The 17563-nt window shown below is 38.8% G+C and overlaps 1 protein-coding gene across 3 annotated transcripts in view; it reads left to right on the forward strand.

The window, feature by feature from the left end:
• Positions 1-17563, forward strand: part of ATG10 (autophagy related 10) — an 81760-nt gene that overhangs the window by 42611 nt on the left and 21586 nt on the right. For all 3 annotated transcript variants that reach the window (XM_052700550.1, XM_052700552.1, XM_052700551.1), the window contains exon 4: positions 10999-11125. In XM_052700550.1, coding sequence (XP_052556510.1) covers positions 10999-11125 — 127 coding nt within the window. The remainder of the gene's footprint in view (positions 1-10998; positions 11126-17563) is intronic.

Here is a 17563-nt window from a genome sequence, read left to right on the forward strand (position 1 = left end):
GAAGTTTGGTATTTAGGAAAGCATGTCCATAGTTGATTCAAGATTGATTCCTTTATATAACCAGAAATAATTTAAGTATTAAATATGTTGCAGCTTCTGAGGGACCCTATTTGGGGTACATGCTGCAGCATGCTGTACAATAAAAGGTTCTTTCAGCAAATGTTTAGGAAAATACTTTCCAAGAGATCTGCGCAAGATTAGAATTGCTGAGTGCTCTCCTCTTTGGCTTCCTGTTTTGGAATTAAATGCCTTAGGGACACTTGGAATATCTCAGCTTTGAAAAGCAAGAGCAATTTAACCAATTAAATACTTCATCGTCTTAGCTGTGATTTCAGTTTGTTTTAAATAGGGGTGAATATCTGAAATAGTCCCTGAGATACCTTAATCGAATTGAAGAAACAAATTAACTCCAGGAGCTATGGAGTAGCTTTTGAGGGAAATTAGAGGGTAAAGTGCAGCAACAGCCAAAGCTATATTCTGTGTCCTGTGCAAATATGCATACTTAGTAGCTCTTCTCTTGCCTTATTGTTTCCTGTGTTTCTGATCCTATGGGTTGTCAAGTGCATCACTTTTAGGTGGGGCCAAGGAAGTTGGGATTGTCAAGCATCTCATGGTTTGTGCCTCTGCACACAAAAGTAATCAGTGCAGACCCGTGGAGCATGGTGTCCCTCACTCACTGAGCCCCCTAAGATGAGAGACATTCAAGTATTTAATCATTCACAGATTGTCTGGGTTTTGCATCTCTTTAAATTATCTATGGCAGCACTAGGTAGGAGCTTGGCCATGTGTGCCAATCCTGGCTTTTGTAAACCTGCTGCTGCAGTGGTGTTTGTCGGTCACTGCAGTGTTGTTGACCATCCCAAGTGTCTTCAGCATGTTTTGTTGTAAATCTATTTAAGTGTTCCTAATGTGGTGTTGAGCTTTCTGGTCAATTAAAATAAACATTGTCCGAAGGTGGAAACTGTTAGAGGATACACTGTAAAAAGGTTCATTCAAATTTTCCTCTTCATATTCTTGATTTTGGAGCAGAACTGGCTTCTAGGTGCAGTAATACTGAGTTGTCCAAAACTATTTGTGTTGTACCGGAACTGTTGGTTATAGCCAAGGTATGTTTCTACTTGTGTATTTCTATATTTGCCCACAGAAGTCTCCCAGCAATGCTATTCAATAGTAGGAATATAGTATAACTGTCTTTATTGTTAGATAGTGCTGTAACAGTCTATTTTTAATTATAAAAGTGTATTGCTTCGTGTCTTCTCATTTGAATTTTGTGGATTTTAGCTACATTTTGTCAAATTACAATTACTCCTTTGTAAAGCCTGCTAGTGATTAAATTTGCATTGAGTTCTATTATATACTGAAAATTTTTCCTGAAAATCAATAGTATCCTGTAATATAGCATGGCCATTTTCATTTGTTATCACCTTAATAAAAGAAGCATTCAGTATTTTCTTTCCATCCAGTATGAATGTCACCAATATACATTTGGGATAGTTGTGATAAACGGCATTTGATAACATTATAGTTATTAATACTTAGAATATACAGAGTATTTTGTTTGAAAATGAATTGAAAGGCTTTTGACCTGCCAGCTCTGAATACAGAGCTTTGCATTTCCTATGTAGCAGTGACTGCGGAGTAGACAGTAAGTCCATCTGTATTACATCACATATTAATAAATAGCTTTTCAGAGCAGATAAAAGCAGAACTGATTTGACTTGGTAAACTCTTGCCCTGTTCCTTAAAAAAATATTTATTCTCACACCTTTCCAAAAAAGAAAAGATCACTGGATCCTAGTGTGATACTGGTTTTTATATAAGTATGGGAACAAATCAGAGTGTTTTCAAGAATTCACAAGTGAGTTCATAATTATTTTGTGTGATAGTTATATTTTTTAAATTATAATAATTTTGATTTTGAAATAGACCATTCTGTTTTAATTTTTTCTTCCTATTGTCTTAAGATAGTAATGTACGTGCTTCAGGCTTAATGTATATTTAAATTAATAGGAGCTCATATTGAAATGAGTCGGTTGTTATTAAGCTACCTGGTTTATGAGCATGGTTTCTAATTGTTGTGATTGTACAGTACAGCTTATGGCCAAGCAGTACCATTTTGACAGACATGCACTTAATTAGGGGCTCTGCATGGCACACGGCTTCTGGACCTCGCCATCATCGTTTCCCTTCCAGCTGCTCGTAATCAGAACCTGTAACTTTAAATTTCTTGTTTTTGTCGTGCCAGATTTTGTGACAATTTGAGCATTTCTGTCTGTAACTTTTTCACTTCAATTACTGCTAAACACTGTCAGTCTTGGCACCATTTTCATACAGTTTCCCATCTGAGAAATTAATGAGGATTTGAATTTGTCTTCTGTAAAGTAAAGAGCTGCAGGAATTTCTGTCAGTCTCCCTGTTGAATTAACTGTGTCCAAAACTGGGTTGCTGCTGAGCTTCTCAATGCAGAAATAATAATCTTGTTCTAAAAAGATAAAACTGACCTAAAATACAGCTGAACTGTTACCTTTCTCTTCTGATGTATCAGTATTTTTTTTCTTTTGCCTATCATGAAGCATACAATTATGAAGCATAGAGCTCAATTCGGGAAGCAGTTAGGTCCAAAAAAGCAATAAGCTTACATAATAATGCTAAGTCTTGTAGTAACTTCTTATAATCTGTACAAATTCAAGATAATAAAAATAATGAGAATATGCTGCAATTTTGTTTATATCTTTCTGTACAAAATTCAAGAGAAGGACTTTGTCCTGTTGTTTGCACTGCTTACCCAGAGTAAGATTGAGGCTTTTGTTCCTGCAGCTGGACATATGTAGAGTGATCCCCGCACCTCATCTGTGCTGCATGGTAATTCTTACAGTAAGGCTGGTGGCGAGAAGGCAGAGATAGGAACACCACCATCTCCAGCTGCTTCTTCATAGAATCACAGAATCATTTAAGTGGGAAGGGACTGTTAAAATCCGTATATTCCAACTTCCCTGTAATGAACAGGGACACCTACAGCTCAAATCAGGTTACTTAGAGCCCCCTCCCTCCAGCCTAACCTTGAGTGTCTCCAAGGATAGAGCTTCCACCACCTCTCTGGGCCACCTGTGCCAGTGCCTCACCACCCTTAGTTTAAAAAACTTCTTCCTTATATCCCTTCTAAATCTCCCTTATTTTAGTTTGAAACCATTTCCTCTTTTACTGTCTCAAGAGACTCTGCTGTTTGTTTGTCTTCTTTTTCTAATACCCCCCTCCATAGATACTGAAAGAGTCCTCCCACGCATACCTGGACCTTCTCTTTTCCAGGCTTAGCTGCCCCAGCTCTCTCAGCCTGTCCTTGTAGGGAAGGTGTTCCATCCCATTAATCATTTTTGCAGCCCTTCTCTGCACACACAGATTCACATCTCCACTGTATGAGGACTCCACATCTGGACATAGTGCTCCAGGTGAGGTCTCACCAGTGCACAGCAGAGGGGCTGGGATCACCTCTCTTGTCCTGTTGGCCATGCAGCCCAAGATACAGTTGGCTTTCTAGGCTACAAGGGCACATTCCTGGCTTGTGTGCAGCTTGTCATCCACCAGTATCTCCAGGACCTTCTTGGCAGAGCTGTGCTCATTCCTTTCATCTCCCACTTTGTACTGATAGTGGAGATTTCTGTGATCCAAGACCTTGTACTTGCATTTATTGAACCTCATGAGATTCTCCTGGGCCCACAGTTTCAGTCTGTCTAGACCCCTCTAGATGGCATCCAATAGCTCAGTATGTTGACTGCACCCACAGCTTGGTGCCATCCATAAAGAAGCTGAGAGTGTACTCAATCCCACTGTTAATGCCACTGATGGAGATATTAAAGAGCACCTATCCCAGTACTGATCCCTCTGGGACACCACTTGTCACTGTTCACCCTCTGAACATTGAAGCATTGATCACCACTCTCTGGGTTTGATCCTGTAACCAGTTCCTGTGTCTGACCAGTATCTGTCAAACAGTCCACTCATCACATTCATGTATTTCCAACCTGGAGAGAAGGATGCTATGAGGGACCATGTTAAAGGCCTTCTTGTCTCGCCATACATCCTGCAAAAGAAGAGTTTGCTTGCTTGGAGAAAGAATTTTGATAATGAGTATTGTTCATTGGAGGGAATTTACATAAATGCATGCCTTCAGCTCACACATCAGACCATATATACATGTCCATGGCATAGGACATGCCTCCTGCATTGCCAGCTTAGCTAGCCTCTCACCCAGCACTTAGCTGTGCGTGCTGTGATTTCTACCAGGAGGGATTTTCTACGTAAGCCATATTTTATATTTTAAAAGAAAAAGAAAATACCTCTTCAGGGGAAGGAGAGGAGCCACCAAATTCTGCATTTGGAATGTGACAACAGGAAAAGAATGAAGGGTTGATTTTGAAAGAATTACCTACCTTTATATGTAGTGAAAAAAAAAATTCAAAACAGTTCTGTTTTCATGGTCCATTGCTTCTTTCACTTGAATAGATTTTGCTTTCACTTGTGATAACAGTTTTAAAGCAATCAAAAGACAAATCTAATTTCCAGCCATTAGAAACAATTGTTAATGCATGAGGGACTACTAAAATTTTATGTGCTGCATCTTTTTGGGGTGGAACTGTTGGATTTGTTCTTTTGGTATGCCTTGCATGACGAAAGGCTGTGTTTTTTGTTAGCAACCTGTGTATTTTGGGGAAAAACAACCATTCTAATAATCCCTGGATTCTTTAGCAGCATCAAGTCAGGGTGCTGATTTGCAGTAGAAGTTCCTTTGGGAAATGAATTATTTACTAGATCCATGTGCCTGTAGGAATCCATTCCTTGTTTACCTTAATCCGTGTCTGTTTTCCATAGGTGACTTAGTAGCTTCTCCAGGAGGCTGTGTGTTGTAGAACAGAATTCTGACTGTAGTCAGGGTTACTTTTTTCTTCTGTTACCAAAGGGCAGTATTTAGCTAGGTTCTTCACCTGGCTAATTGAATTTGAAGAAACACAAGACAGTAGGGAGCATTCTATAGCTACTTACAGGAAATAAATCCATAAGGTAACTTTGTCATTCCACGGGTCTCTTTTGTTGTACTTTTATCTGTCTGTCATTTGTCTGTCATTAACAATGACTGCCCTGGAAAGCACACAGAGACTGCTGGATTCCTAGTATGTGCTTAAGATAAAAATGCAATTTATTAATGATTATGAAGATGTGAAACTGTTGGCAAATACATTTTTTACACCATTCATACTTAACATATTCAGGAAAATGCCCACATTTTTATATATTTTTATGGAATAGATACAGTGAGGTAAGTGTGTTAGAGCCTGTGAATCTTAGTGTAATGTGGGGATTTGATAGTTGAAAGGAAAATACAATCACAAAATGCAAACAGAAGTTCTCTTACTGTATTAAAATAAAGAACATGTGTTGCAGTGGTTTTGAGGTTCTTAAAAGTTTTTTTTATTTTCCCTTGCTTATACAAGGGAAAAAATTTCCCTTGTTTATACAGGGGAATTTTTTGCATTTTGTAGGTTGTGTTGCAGTGTCCACATCAGGGATTGTTCTGATGTCCTGGGAGCAGAGTCCAGGCCAATGGCTCATTCAGCCTTCGCTCAGCCATTGCAGCCAGGGTCTATATGATGGTGGGGACCATAGTATCACATAATGACTTCGGCTGGAAGGAACCTTAAAGCCCACGCAGCTCCAACCCCTGCTGTGAACTGGTTGCCTCTCACCAGGTGAGGCTGCCCATGGCCCCACGCAACCCGGCTTGGAGCACCTCCAGGGATGGGACACCCACAGCTCACTGGGTAGCTGAACCAGGGCCTCACTGCCCTGAGATGATGCGAGAGTCTGTGCTAGAGGTACGAAATCATGAGCAAGGTGACCTGCAGAGACTGGAATGGTGGGGCTGCAGGCAAAGAAGGGAGACGCGATCCTAATAGAGGTGGAGAACACCCAGGGGGAAGAATAAAGAATACAGATACAATCTCACCGTGCTGCCGCACCCTCCACATTAAGCTCTGCTTTAATTCTGTCTGATGAACGTTGTCCTGCCATTCAGTTTTCATGTTTTGCCACAGGGAAAGTGTTGGACTGAGAGGGGAGCTGTTCTGTGGATTTCTTGTGTTTCACACGGGAGCTCACAGTCATTTTTGGAAGAATAGTTAAAGAGGTACATGTGTGATACTTTTGTTTTCAAGTTTGGAGGTCAAAATGTAATTAAGTGTAAATACATTCTAAGGAATGAAAACAAATTTCTTACTAATCTGGACTGCATCTCGTTTTCCCGCAGTAACGAGGCTGCTGGCCCCAGCGTCTGGTCCTTGGTCTTCTCTTCCTCCCCCCTCTGCCCACAGCCCCATCCTGCCCCACTTGTGTGTGAGGAGAATCCCATGAGGCTCCCAGGAAGCAGGAGGAAATGCAGGTCAGGATGCCAAAAACAGAGATAAAGAACATGGGAACTGGGAGAAAGGTAGATGTGATATCCAGGAGGAGTGTGCCTGCTGTCGTTCAAACCACTTCTTCTTCCCTGTTCCCCCCCCAAAAGACTTTAGGGCTTGTGTTAGCATTTCAAAGAGAATTTGGGCTGAGAAAGGAATGCTGGCTCAGCCAGTCTCTGTGTGTGAGGTGAAGAGAGGGAAATATGAGGCGTCAGCAGAGGAAAATCCCTTCTCCATCAGGTGCATCTGCCTCCTTCCATTTCACTTTGCCCATTCCTGTCCCTTCCCTTTCTGTTGCAGCCCTCCCTCCAGGAGCAAGCTGCCCTGTCCCGTGCCTGCTGCGATTGCATGCAGCAGCATCAGAGCACACCAGAGGCTCTGTCCTGCTCCCAGATGTCACCGGCGGTTGTTGACTCGTCGTCTTCATCAGGAGGAATGGAAATAGTGCAAACACATTACTTTGCCTTCAGAGTGATGTGCAGCGTCATTTCTGATCTGTTGATTTAAATAATTTAGCATTTTAAAAGGGACAAATCAACTTAATTTGCTTAGGGGATACTTAAAGGTTGAGAACAATTTTATATCAATTAAAATTAGTGATAATTCATTTATGATGGAACTAATATAATTAATTAGTTGGTTGCTGCTTATCTTTTTTGTAATAGATACATTGCTTTTAAACATCTGCTCAGCAGTCCATTATAGTAGCACAAGAATGATTTTACATGAGAGCAACAGAGTAGCAGATGCTTCCTGATGACAAATTCCCAATTTGTTTAGGAAACAGTTGGTGAGTCCTGGATTCACAGTTTTAATGTGAAGCATGGCAACCATGCAAGCAAATTGCAATGCAGAAACAAAAAAAAAAAAGAAAGAACAAAGCAACAACAACAACAACAACAAAACAAACAAAAAAAAGAAACAAAAAAAGAAAAAAGAAAAAAAAAGGGAAATAAAATTATTGCAGTTATTTCATCTCATCTTTAGCGATTGCAAGTTAGTCAAAAAACATTTTCTGTAAACACAATAATAAACTTTTTTCTTTACGCAGATGTGTTTGTCTTGACAAGATCAAAGCAAAATTATGAATTTGTTTTCTTATTCATGTACATGTATGAATGTTTTGTAAAAGTTATGCAATCTCCCAGTGTTAAAATTTATTTCAGTGCTATTAGAATAACTAAAATTTTGTATTAGCTGAAAGAGATAGAACATCTGTATATGTTGAAAAGGAACGTAGAACAATTACTTGAAGAAAAATTGAATAGGCTATCAAGTGAAAAGAAAATTCTGTGATTTTTTTTTTTTTTAATGAGTTACAGCTACATTTTATGTTTATGGCTTTACCAGTAGCTGGTTAAAGAGGAAAAAAATTATATTTCTTCCTTTGGGCTGATGTAACACTCTCTGAGCTTCCGTGGCCTTATTCAGCCATGCATAATTTTTAGATGTTCCAGAGATCGCCTAAAGTGACTGTACTGATTTTATTCCTCTCATCAGCAAAGTTCATCTCATCAGTGAGAGAGATACCATCAGAACGTTTAGGCTCCAAGATGTACTTTCCTTGGATAAAACCTATGCATCATACGTACAGAGGCTGTAAAGTACAGGATTACACATCAGTGCTGCATTTTTTATGTAAGAAGTCTTGCCACTACCGTTTACCAAAAGGAAAGGAGATTAGAAATAGCCCTAAGAAGGATTCAGCTATCTGTCTTTCTATGCAGATCTCAAATACAATGCACCCGCTTGTCACTAGAAATGGCACGAAAAGAGATCTGATTATCAGAAACTGTTCTGAATAAGCTTAGAAATGTTGTAGTAGACCCAAGTCCATCTTGTAACAGAGCAGAAGAATGTCAGTTTCAAGGCTTCTTCCAGCTCTGCATAAAGCAGAGTACTTGATTTCAGACACTGCTTAAACCATCAGTCAGAGAAGTCTGGGATAATGCAAAATGAATGTGTGCACAAACATTCTGCTCTCCAGTGCAGTAATTTGTTTAGAGCAAAGCTGTTTATACAGCCTTCTTCCCTTGTCTGCTGCCTCTCCTGTCATCAGACTACGTACATCTTCTGGGAAGGCCACTTCTGCAGAAAATCAGCTTTCTCTGGAAGTAATAGGATGTTTTGGTAAGTGGCCCACTGTCTAATATCCTGGTAATGGCAGGAATTCTCAAGAGAGTTTTCTCTCTGGCCTTCTTAAGGAACGATAAAATTGGAGGTACTGACTGACTCCTTTACTTTCCTTTTCCTCATACCAAAAATGAAAACAGAAGTTGCTTACCAGTTGAAATCCTTGCTAACCTAGCAGTCTCAATTCTTGATGACAAAGTTATTCTTAGCTTAATTTATTACTTATTGAGATGGTAAGTAGGTTATTTACAAAACATGTTTTCCCTAAGGGTATGCAGCTTTTGAGTATTTAATTTTTGAGTTTAAGTTATTTATTTTCTTAGGTATTTGCAGGAAGTAAAGAGTATGACTCCTTTATCAATTGGTCTAAAATTAACACGAATCAATGTTTATGTGAGGGTTTAGAATTATTTAACCTTACATACACAAAGCAGCACAGAGGAGTGTGTGTGTACATGAAGCTTTTTTGGTTGAACAACAGTATTTAATACATGTCCAGGTAGTCCTGCCTTTTCCAACAGTTTTTAGGACAAGGTAAGCATAAGATGATGCAGAATTGATGTCTATAAAGCAGCATTGTTTTGATTCCAAAAGGCTGATCCAAAAGGGTTTTGCAGATTTCAATCTAGGTTCCATTCTGAATGTGGATTCTTTTGCTTTCCTACCTGTATGAACTCAAAAGCCAAGTTGTTTTTTCATTTCCATTACCACGTGCTACTGGTTTTCTTTGTTTTATTATTCACACTAAAGCACTGAAAAAAGACAGATTTGAATAACATTGTTTACTGTAGAGAGTCTGTCTTTTCCTCAGGATGTATGTATTTTAATGGTATTCTGCTGTATTTGACATCTGATCACATGTTCTGACATGCAGGAAGAGGAAAAGTTGTCTTTCTTAGTCTGTTAAAGGTTTTATAGGAACCAGGTATGGCATAATTACCTTCACCTGTCCTACGAAGTCAGATACAGCAATTATTATTGTCCCTTCTGGAATGTTGTCTTTAGTATCCCTTCATACATTTTTTTATAAGTAGGTTAACATGGAGAGTATTTGCTTTAATGTTCCCTTTCAGTGCTTCATATACCTGTTTCTTGGGGTGCAGCTGCACAGAACTTCCCAGAAACCTTCTATTCTCTGGCCATCTGTGATTTTGTCATTTCATGTCCAAAACTGTATTTACAGTACCTTGGTCTGCAGCTTCCCACAGTCTGGGTTCTTCATTCATGGTCTTCATTCAGCTGCAGCTGGTAATCTAGTATACTAAATGTGGGGGAAATATCTTTTATGTTGACTACAAAAAAAAAAAGTGTTTGGCATGTTATTAGTGCTATAGTTTATCTGTTACTGTACCACCTCATAGATTGATTCATGGCTTAGCTGCCAATGTGAGATAAAAATGCAAAATTCTTTGAATTTCTTGTGTGTTGAGCTATTGTGGGATCTGCTGATTCCTCTTTTTCATTCAGTCTTTTTCATTGTGCGTGGACAGAAACAGCAAACCAATATTCATGGTTGGCAATAATAATCTTGTGGAGTAAACGCCCAACCTGTGGGGCATTATCATTGCTTAGTTCATGCATGAAAATTTGGGGGTTTGAAAACCGAACAAGTACACACCCATAGTGTCTTTTTGGAAAGTTTGTTCTAACATTTAATCTTAATGGCATTAGTAATTTAACGTCTCCAATTTCAGAGTTGTGAAGAATTGGCAGTTTGTAGAAAAGTCAAAATAGCTGGGTGCTTAGCACAATTTAAATATCATTTTGAAATTAAGAAAATTAATACACATGCTAAGAGATTTTTGTTCCAGCTGGAAAATATTTTAATGCAACAAGTTCCATCTCTTCAGCTTTATTTCAGGCCTGCAATATATATATTAATTACTTTGCACCCAAAATATACAGTAACCAGAGAAAAAAACGGTCTCCACTTTTGGAAGTGTTATTATTAAAACCAGACTTTTGCAAAAAACCCTTAAAGAAAAAAGAACAAAGATTTTTTGGTGAATACTGTTGATTCATCCTTTGGCAGGCAAAACCAAGAGTACACTTTTAAAATGGTTTATAATAATGGCAATCAGAAGAGGTGCAGATTTGGTTACCCTATGTACAAGTACTCTGCCATAAAGAAAGCTTTGCCTTTTTCTTTTGCCCGCATAAGCAGCCAGCGTTTAGAAAGGCCTCGATTCTGCAAGTGCTGACACAGAGTTCACAGTTTTTAAAAGTTAAGTGTAACACATCTTTGCAGGGTTTGGACCTCTGTGATTTTCTTCCTTGTATTAAAATTCTAGTGCTGTGAAAGGGGTGATTGCTATTTTTTTCTGTTCTGTATGTTTATTAGTTATAACAGTTGTAATCAATTTCCTCTTGATAGAAATACAAAACTTTATGTAATTTTGTGTTTGTTTTATTGTTTTAGGAATCTTTGGATGATTCTCAAGTAGCTGGAGTCTGTGCAACAGAAGAAGTAATTCGCTATGAGTATCATGTCTTGTATTCCAGCAGCTACCAAGTACCTGTGCTTTATTTTAGGGCTTGCTTTTTAGGTAAGACCCATTTTCTGTTAAACAGCAGTGTAGAAAAATATATCAGGTGCTATAGATGTTGTAAACTAAAATTTTATATTAAACAGAGAAACAGAGTAATGATCATGTGTAATAAGAAAGTAAGAGATGAGGCTGTTCACCAGTAAATTTTGTAATACTCCAGACAGAGAGCTTCAGGACCTTGGAATAGATGATATCATCTCAGCCTGAAGGAGGCTGAACTTTGGCTCCTGGCGTCTTGCCTGTGGTTGACTAAAACTACTGGTCATTTTTCTTGTTCGTTTCTTTAAATGAATACAAAATCCTTAAAGCTGCAGGTCTGAATTTGGCTATGAAATAAGTGGACATAATTACAGTGCTTCAGCAGAGCTGTGTGTCTCTGAAGCCTGAATTTGAGCTCCAAGGCTGGGGCTAAGTATACCTTTAAATATGTATGTTGTTTTCTATTTAACTTTGCTCATTTAAAAAAAAAAATAATAGTGATAAAGTATTGCCTTTTTCTCTTTATGAAAACTATTTTTTGAAACTAACAGATTTTGTTTCCTCCTAAAATGTACATCTTGTTATGCATTACTGAATTGCTACAGCCGCTGTGATTTCAGTCACCATCCTGTCAGGAAGGAAGGAGGAACACAGAGCCTCCCTCCAAGGCCAGTGTTAGTGTCACTTATTTAATCAGCAAGCATAGAGTGATCATATTGCAGCACTGGCTGTGCTTTCTTCCTCTGTACCCAGCAACTGTGTACCAAGGACTGAAGGTTTGAAATCTTCAAGTCATTCTGTTCAGTCTCCTGCGTGGTAGCATCAGCATCTTTTGTGTTTTGAATAATCTCCTAACTTTATCTAGATAAAGATGTCTGAATGTTGCCAGAGATATCTTTTTCTTTTTAATTAAAAAGTAGCTTAAGCTGCTTTGAATGTGTTTGGTAGATTTAATCACTCTCTGCCTTATATTGTTTAATGGTTTCTAATTTTGCAATGTTAGCGTTTTAAAAGGCACTTTAGATTTAAAATTGAAGAACAAATTCTCATAGATTCCCTGGTGAAAAGATTTTAGTCAGAGGTGCAGTTTCAGGAGTGGATAATTTGGGGCAAATTTTCAAACTGAGACATGGGGAATAGGGGACATTGCTCTGCCTTCCACCACCAGAACTCATTTGCACACATCCTGCTGCAAATTTCTGTTCTATTGCAAGCATTTATAAATGTGCAGTGTTTTGCTTTTAAACTTATTGTGCAGACAGAAGGATGAGGGAAGTTTTGCTTGAAAGAGACAGCTTAACCTATTTGTGGTCCTGAAAAATGTCATCATCTCGGTTTTAGCTGAATTAATAGCACACAGTCTCTACAGAAGAGGATGGAGATGCTGCAGGTAGAAGAAATAGGACACTATTTCGACTATACTGTACTTTCATATAATTAGTATTCACCATAAGCAGTTAATCACCAGAGAAGAGCTCCCAGAGACAAAACAAGTTGTTTAGCTTGTCAGCATCAGGGAATCGGAGGTGTTGAAACATGACTCCTTATATCTGGAAGTAGATATTACAGAAGCTAGTGGATGATCTAATGCACAGTTGCAGTATTACGTGCCAACAGCTCCCCTTGCAGTACAAATCTGTTACTGTTCTTGCAACTAAGATTGTGGTTTAAAATGCTTCTTGGGAACCTTTCACGATGGAGAACAATGATCTTTTCAGATAATTCCTTAAGCCATCTAGCTTGTCTTTCGTATTTAACATTTTCTTCTAACATCTAACATTCTCTAACTCTTGAAGAAAGAAAGTTACTAAATACTGGTAGTAAGTACTTCTCCAAGAATGTTTTCATCTAATATTCTCTGGTTGTAGTTCCGGATAGTTTAGTTTTGAAAACAAAACATTCTGTCATAACTGCAAATAATTTACCTGCCTGTGCCAGTGCTATCTGAAGGCCTCAGCATGGGGTTTCCAGAAACGTGCAGTCACAGCTCCCTAAACTATCTCAGAAGGGTATCTTTTGTCTTGCTTTGAGTATCTTATGTAGAAAACTAGGCAAAGCCCTAATATTTTTTTCCTTACAAGGGTGACAGTCTTTCAGTGATTCCTTTCCTCACCTTGTTTCTTAGACAGCTAGAAATGCTCACTGCATTCTTAATCTGAAATAGACAGGGAAAAATCTTCTGAGACCTGCATCGATTTCCCACTCTAAATTCCTGCTATTGTTTGCAGATTAACTAGTAGAATGGTTCTTCACAAGTCTCTTGTGAGCTACTCATGGTTTCTCTTGAATCCTGTCCATACTGATCCTCATGCTAATTAGAGCATGTTGCAAGAGGTGAAGGTGAATTATAATCCTTTCAGTGTTTCCACAGCTCTGCCCTGTCTTGTCTTCCCCAGCAGAAGAGCAAGGAGGTTGGATTTAACACAGCTTCCTCTCTGGCAGTATGTTAAGTGGCCATTACAACTCGAGGCTTGCCTAGGAAATGATAATTTTTTTTGTTCAACCTGACTAAATAGTTCTGCTTGTTTTGCAATATTCACTTCCTTACTTTGTATGCTATGATAGCAGCTGGTGCTGGCCTGTCCAAATGTGCAATATTTCAAATAGACTCTAAGAACTTTGCTAGAACAATTAAATCCTTCATTTCTACCATCGTATGTGAATTTTTACTGACTCCAGGAGAAACTTTTAGGAAAAAGACTTCAGAAAATACTCCTGTGGAGTTTTTTTCTTATCCTCCTTGGCAGGGTTTGTATCTTCAGGAGCTTGTGTAAGTGAAGACGTCTGGTTTTTACTCCTTTCTGCTAGCAGTTGTGATAAAAAAAAATTGCAGGTCAGTCCTTTCTGGAGTAAGGCAAAAGTTGCAAAGCTGCATTGTGTCTTTACCCTTGCTGCTTTTTTGCTGCTTTTTAAATCGCATGTGATAACTCATTTTCTGGTATTCATCTTTAGACCCTTTTTTTCTGTGTGTGTGTCAGAGAACTTAATTATGTAAGGTTGTACAAGATACAGGTACAACTGCAACAGAACTAAAATGTTTTGAAGAGAATCTAAACTTTTTGGTAGTCTCTGGGAATAGGTTTGCAGGGATAATCTTGTTCTGTGCAAGGATATACTTCGGCTGAAAATGATGAAACGAGATGACTGCCTGGAAGGGTGATTGAAAACATTTTGGGAGATAGGAAGATGATTTTAGGATACATATACATAAATCTAAGAAACGTTTTTCACTACTTCATGATACTTCCCTTGTGGCATGTTTTCTTAAATTCAGACCTCATGAAGTCCTAGTCTGTGTCAGGAGCTCAGAGCAGTGGTCCTCGGTACCTCAGAGTGTCAGAGAACTCGGTGTTTATTCTCCAAAATCAGTTTTATCTGTGCCATACCTTTCAAAAGCAGAGGCCCTTCTTTCTCTGGCTTCTGAGATTACCAGAGAGGTAGCTGAAGAAATGCACCAACCCTTGCTGAGATCTGATGTCAGCAATTAGCCCTCTTAGAGACAGATGGTCTAGGCAATTAGCCTTTCCCTTCAGTGCTGGCATCAGCCAGATGGGCTGGGCTAGGTCCAGTAAGCTTTCTTTAATCAGCAGAGTATATTCCCCTTTTCTTCATCTTTAAGATGTCAAGGAACTTTGTTCTTTTCCTGAACCATCTTCATCTAAAGCCTTACACTCTTGCACTGACAGTGAGGTAGCAGTAACAAAATCACAGATGCACACAGGCATCAGTCAGGAAACACCCTGCAAGAAAAGAATGATTTGTCTCACAGTTTGCTGCTTCTTTTTCCTATAAAGGCAGGAAGAATCTTTAATACTGGCAAAGCACCAAAAAGAGCAGGACTAAGGGGAATCAGTAAAGACTACAGCCTCACTCACCTAGAAAAGAGTGAAGAGAGGGGATTTTCAAATTGACCAGTTCAAAATATGTCTAGCTCTCTGACACAGATAGGTCCCTGCCAATAAAAGCCATGCTAATCAGTGGTTATAGAGAGACAGCTTGTGAGATAATGTAACTTCCTCCAACCCCGAAGGCATGACTTTCTGTATTCATAACAGTGCTGAGCCTGATGGATGTGCTTTCCAGAAATCAGGCTTACTCTCTGAAGTCAGAAGCATGCAGCCACTCTGTTCTTTCTCAGACAAATAGTTCTTCTTAAGATCTTGTCCTGTAAGAATGAGTTGTGTCATGGTTTGGGGTATAAAAACAAACAAAAAACCCCAAACAAATAAAAAAGCCCATCTGCTTTTAAACTATTCTTAACTAGCTTATGGTGACACGAGTTAGTTAACCCCAGCTGACTTCAACAAGGCTTTCTCAGAAAAATTTATTATTTTTCTGAGCCAAGACAATCTAAATCATAGCAATCTGAGCTTCTGATAGGAAGGCTATAGTGGCTGGTGCAGGTGAAACAATTGATTCAAGCTCACAGCTAGTGAAAGGGAGAAGCAGAACCAATATTTAGGAGTTTTTGATTCCTGTCCTTTAGCACCTTTCTCTTAAAAAAACCTTTGGTGGTTGTTTCTCAGGTACTTTTGGCCTCTGTTGCAGGATAGGTGTCATATTTGTTGCATCAAAGCCTGTGTTTCACCTGTTGGTACTAATGATGGCTTGTGTGCAGATTTGTGGCTTTCTGAGCACAGTGTTTCAAAAAGGTACAGTAAGCCTAGGCTGGCCCACACACAGCTCCTGCTGTGTGGTATACATTTCCTTTCACTCTTTGTGGCAAACTGTGTGATTATTTAATAAGCTGAATTACACAAAACCACAGATTTTCTCCTCTGTCGACACACCAGCTTCCAGCTAGACCTAGTGCAGGGCTTGGGACGAGCAGCAGACACCTCAGCTTCTGGGTGGTTGACGAATAAATAAACACATTGCTGAGTGAATTTGCAGCCCACACCTTCCTCTGCCGCCATGTCTCTTTGCTTGCTGCTGCCTTCCTTTTCCAGCAGTGCTTTCTGAGTTGAGCTCCACTATGGAGAGCTGAGTATGGAGACGCAGCAATGGCAAGGCGCAATGACTGCTAGGCCCCGCAGGTGCCACAGGCCCCTTGATAACAACAGCAACAATTTTTGACCTGCCTGGCTAGGCAGCTGGATGTGCGGGGATTGCAGAGATGCAAAATGGACTGCTGAACCTGCGAGTGCTGGCAGCCCTGCAGAGGTGGAGTAAAAGTACCCAGAGAATACAGATGCGTCTACTTATGCAAGGGTGGGAGCTTGGGAGAAAAATGGCTTCAGTTGTGTTGTACTCACATAAGCCAAGGATTTTAAAATGTAACACCACATCCACTCAGGTTAACTGAAATTAGTTTTATCGGAAATATTTGTATTCCAACATGGAAACAGCAACAAAAGAAAGCAGGCTACCAAAACTTCAAACTCTTCTATTTCTCATCCTTCTGTCACAAATTTGGGATCATAATGTATTTTTTATTCTATTCTATTTTGTTCTAGTTTGGTTATTGTATTTTATTTCTTAAATGCAGAGAGAAAATGCTAGCGTTTCAGGTCTTCATCCTGCAAGGGGCAATGTGGAAACTGCTCATTAATCATCTGTCCTTCTAGGAAACCAAACTGGTCAAGCTCAGTTAAGAATTTAGGAAGAATAGGAATTTACTTGGAAGTATGTATGAAACCTTGCTCAATTAAAATAAAAAAAAATGACCGATTTCAAACTCATTTAAAGTTTAGTGAAACATATTAAATTTGTGAAGAAAATTCAAAATTTGCAAGGGGCTTAAATCCAAACATATTTCACTATGTAAATCCCATGATCAGAATGCCCAGATCAGTTTTTTTGTTCCTATGTGAAATGCTGCAATCCCTTTGTAATAACCAATGACATTTTTTATTGTGATCTCACTTAGGTAATGTAAAGGTTTTAGTTTAAATTTATTCATATTTTTGTCTGAAATGAAAATAATACTGTACTGAAATGGAACATGTACTGCTTTTCATACATGAAGTAAAAGCAAAACTGGTGATTTCTAACCATAACATGCTTAATACTTGTTATGTACTCTATCATTTCTATCGATGTAAAATTTAGTTGAGCAGTTTAAGTTAGAGATAGTTAAAGTTAGAATAATACATTCCATGTGTATAATCTGAATTTGCTCAAGGGATGTTCCAACAGTTCACAAATACAAAGGTGTACAGAGCAAAATCGAGAGGAGCAGATGAAAATTTTTATTGAAATGTGTGTTATTTTACATTTTGCACTGGGACTTGTTCTGGACTGCCTTAGCAGGCAATCAGAAAACTGAAAATGGCATTTTCAATACAAAATCCATGGCATTTTGTATTACCTATACACTGATGATCTGAGTGTAAATATTTCCTTCTAAACTTGACTTACATGCTAATACCAAATTTCTTAGTAGGTGTTAGATTGCCTCCAGAGCAACTTTGATATCTGCCATCATAGGCTCCAGGACATGAAGATCTAGCTGGT

Source organism: Tympanuchus pallidicinctus, unplaced genomic scaffold, assembly GCF_026119805.1.
Source record: "Tympanuchus pallidicinctus isolate F22 unplaced genomic scaffold, pur_lepc_1.0 scaffold4, whole genome shotgun sequence".
Taxonomy (NCBI): Eukaryota; Metazoa; Chordata; class Aves; order Galliformes; family Phasianidae; genus Tympanuchus; species Tympanuchus pallidicinctus.